This window comes from Cynoglossus semilaevis, chromosome 1, assembly GCF_000523025.1.
Source record: "Cynoglossus semilaevis isolate Cse_v1.0 chromosome 1, Cse_v1.0, whole genome shotgun sequence".
Taxonomy (NCBI): Eukaryota; Metazoa; Chordata; class Actinopteri; order Pleuronectiformes; family Cynoglossidae; genus Cynoglossus; species Cynoglossus semilaevis.
In genome coordinates this window covers 10,397,035-10,400,728 of record NC_024307.1, presented here as the reverse complement: position 1 = coordinate 10,400,728, position 3,694 = coordinate 10,397,035, and the positions used below count along the sequence as shown (strand labels likewise).

Sequence of the window (3,694 nt, the reverse complement as noted above, 5' to 3'; positions counted from 1 at the left end):
ATTACTCACCCTTTCCAACCTCAGTCTGTTTCGACACCATGGCCATTTGCCATTATGCCACAAATTAAAAGACCAGGAAATTTCAGCTGCCCCAGAAAAGCTAGAGTAATGACTGTGATCCAGAAGGCGTAATTAACCCAACAAAGGGTGGTGTCATGATTTTGCATCCACCCTCCCCTTTGAGCCAAGTATGGAGTTAAGAGTCTAGTGCTGCACTTTTTCCCATGTGATTTTTTTTTTTTTTTTTTTTGGGGGGGGGGGGGTCTTTATTTAGAAAGCTTATGCAATTTATCTTAGCCAATATTTCACAGAAATAAACATAGGTCAAAGAGGTGACCCCTTCTGACTCGCTTTTAATAGACAGCCATCTACTGATGTGTACAAGACTGTAGTTGTCGGGAAATTTAAGGTATTTCGGATCTGATTTTCTGGCACAAATACTGTTATTTAAGTTCACTCTTTTAGGCAAGTCGGTGGGTAACTTCACTGTCGTCTAAGCAGTATGACACAAAGTTTTAGTTTTTTGACCACCTTTAGTTTTTAAATAATTAAAAAAAAGCATATTCTTTTCTTTCAACATATAGTAATCCTGAGGACGTTGTTCTTTGGGTTTCATGTCTGTCCCTTTCTATAATTATTAGGTAACACAGCTAAGGCCAATCACTTTTTTAAAGTGCCACATTTTGCCATCTGGCTGTACCATGTGACTTTAGAATACATTTTACGTCTCATTGGTTTGTGCAAAAATAGGTTTCGTGAATTTCTGTATCCGTTGAATCGCGTACACTTCCACAATAAAGCTGCTATCGTCAGAAAGGCTGCAGCTAAAAACCAACTGTTCTTTGAAAAATGAATCTTTCCTTGGGGGAGCTGATTTTTTTTGTACTCAGCTGTATACCCCAGAGCCTCCAGAAATAGACCACAGTGCGTCTGCCTGATGATGATGATGATGATGATGCGTCCTCTCTCCCTGCCACTGCAAGTAAAATAAGTTATGACATGTGTGAACTACAGGCCCAAAGACAAGGTCACTCTCTGCCTCACCATGGTGCTGACGCACTGAGGTTGGACGATGATGCAGACCTGACGGTGTCGATACACGCCAGCAACAGGCGAGAACACGAGCATGTTCCTACACGCATTCAGGAGCAGGCTGTGGAGAACAAGGAGCAATGCTCTAATAACCAGACAAATGTTCACATTCGTGAGGCATATTTATAGCTTTTTTTATCTTTTTTTCCTCTGCCTCCCGCCTCGTCTGCTTCACAGCTGGATCCTCTCCTATCTTTTTATTATTCCTCTCTCTCTCCGTTTCTCTGCCTCATCTAATTTTTCCCTTTCCACTCGGCTCTCTGCCCAGACGGTGACACTCCGCGCCCTCCACCCCCGACCCAATGTCTTGGAATGAAATATACAGGTCTAAAAATATTCATCCACTTTATCCAAACAACAGCATACAAAAAAATTGCTGTTCTTGGACCAGAACTGGTGGGGCCTTTTCTGTTCCCTGTGGACTTGAGTCCTCTGTTCCTGAGAACAGAGAAAGTCTGATCTCACTGTCCCATCTGTAATCTGTCCTGGCAGAGTATCTCTCAGGCCCAGAAGCTCCAATAAAAATATTTAGGAGTGATTTTTTTGTGTTTCACCTTTCCCTCAACATGCATGTTCTTCTGAGCAGCGGCTGCTGTGGTGCAGGGCGAGTTCACAGGCAGCCCTGGCACAGCGCCGTCCAGAGTATTTAGATTATACATGATGCAGCATTTACCGTAGCTCTCGCCGGACATGCCTCATTTACTCACGCAGGCGCTGATGTAACTCTTCCCGCTGCAATTTATTTTGAGGGTGATTGCTTACACAGTGCATGAAGAAAGCAGGTAGACCACTGGGGTTTGAAGCAACTGCTTTCCGTGACAGCTGTTTAGTCTTTGAATCACCTCCTTCACATGTTGTTTGGCATTTCATTGGGTCTGCAATTGTAAAGTCTTTCACTTTAGTTTACGAAAACGTTTTGACCCAGAAACGTCCCAACCACTGGTAAAATGGAATCTCTCTAACTCTTCAGGTCACTGTAACTCAGTGTTTTTCAACCTTGGGGTCACGACCTCACATGGAGTCGCCTGTAATTCAGCCTGAACTGTCAAGTAACCTATTTTAGAAAATTACTGATAAAAATTGGATTTTTGTGATTTTATGTAAAAAAAAAAAAGTATGCTCTTTTATTTTTTTGAATTCAGACTTACATTGTACCTCAACCTTATTTCTTACTTGCAGATATTTCCTGACCCATCTGACTTCGACCGCTGCTGTAAGCTGAAGGACCGTCTGCCGTCCATCGTGGTGGAGCCGACGGATGGAGAGGTGGAGAGTGGTGAGCTGCGCTGGCCTCCGGAAGAGTTTCTCGTCAGTGAAGAGGAGGAAGAAGAGGAGGACGAAGAACAGAACATGAATGGTGGCATCCAGAATGGACATCCGACACAGAATTCTCAACACTAGAAGCTACATCGTAGCGGCCGTGCTCTGCTCTCGCTCTGTTCCTCTCCGTTAGACTCTCCGTTTCACACACTGGCTACACGACACCTCGACTCTTGGCAGATGCACCAACACCAAAGCATCACCTCGACAAAGAGAAGCAATACACACATGAAAACACAGAATAATTTATCCTCTTGGAACAGCCACCAATTGCGGCTCTGCCCCGATTGGACACCCTGTTTGACAGTAGCGGCTCAGAGCTCCATGGACAGGTCTTAGACTGTGGGGGAGGGGGCTCCTGCAGCGTCATCTTACTCCAAAATGGCTGGCATTATGACCCCAGAGACTTTTTACCTGCATACAGAACTATTGTGGTACTGTGGGGATTGTTTGTTTTTAATTTTGTCTACAGCACATTTGTGTTTTCAGTTTCTGGATTGAGGTATGTTAATATTTGCGATCGCCAAGGCTTTCCATAGATTTGTCTTTGTTGGAGAAATACACGTGTATGGATTTTTTTTTTCCTTTATTGTTGGTAGTTGGTGCAAAAATATCACTGGGTTTATTTTTTCTCTGTCACGGGATCGGTTTAAATTATATATGTGGCTTAACAGTTACATTTAATAATAAGGGAACATGGGACAATTTTGGAGAAGTGAGGAAAGTGAAAAAAGGGGAACTAAAGTTATGGTAAATGGTCTCCTGTGACCAGAATGGAGCATGAATAGGGCAAATGTGATGTACTCAGCTGTATACCCCAGAGCCTCCAGAAATAGACCACAGTGCGTCTGCCTGATGATGATGATGATGATGATGCGTCCTCTCTCCCTGCCACTGCAAGTAAAATAAGTTATGACATGTGTGAACTACAGGCCCAAAGACAAGGTCACTCTCTGCCTCACCATGGTGCTGACGCACTGAGGTTGGACGATGATGCAGACCTGACGGTGTCGATACACGCCAGCAACAGGCGAGAACACGAGCATGTTCCTACACGCATTCAGGAGCAGGCTGTGGAGAACAAGGAGCAATGCTCTAATAACCAGACAAATGTTCACATTCGTGAGGCATATTTATAGCTTTTTTTATCTTTTTTTCCTCCTCCTCCCGCCTCGTCTGCTTCACAGCTGGATCCTCTCCTATCTTTTTATTATTCCTCTCTCTCTCTCCGTCTCTCTGCCTCATCTAATTTTTCCCTTTCCACTCGGCTCTCTGCCCAGAC

The 3,694-nt window shown here is 44.0% G+C and overlaps 1 protein-coding gene across 1 annotated transcript in view; it reads left to right on the top strand.

Annotated features, from left to right (window-relative positions):
* lbh (LBH regulator of WNT signaling pathway) overlaps nucleotides 1-2,649 on the top strand; it is a 10,538-nt gene extending 7,889 nt beyond the window's left edge. The window contains exon 3 of the mRNA XM_008310196.3: nucleotides 2,272-2,649. Within this exon, the coding sequence (XP_008308418.1) occupies nucleotides 2,272-2,493 (222 nt within the window). The 3' untranslated portion in view covers nucleotides 2,494-2,649. The remainder of the gene's footprint in view (nucleotides 1-2,271) is intronic.
* Nucleotides 2,650-3,694: the final 1,045 nt, after the last annotated feature.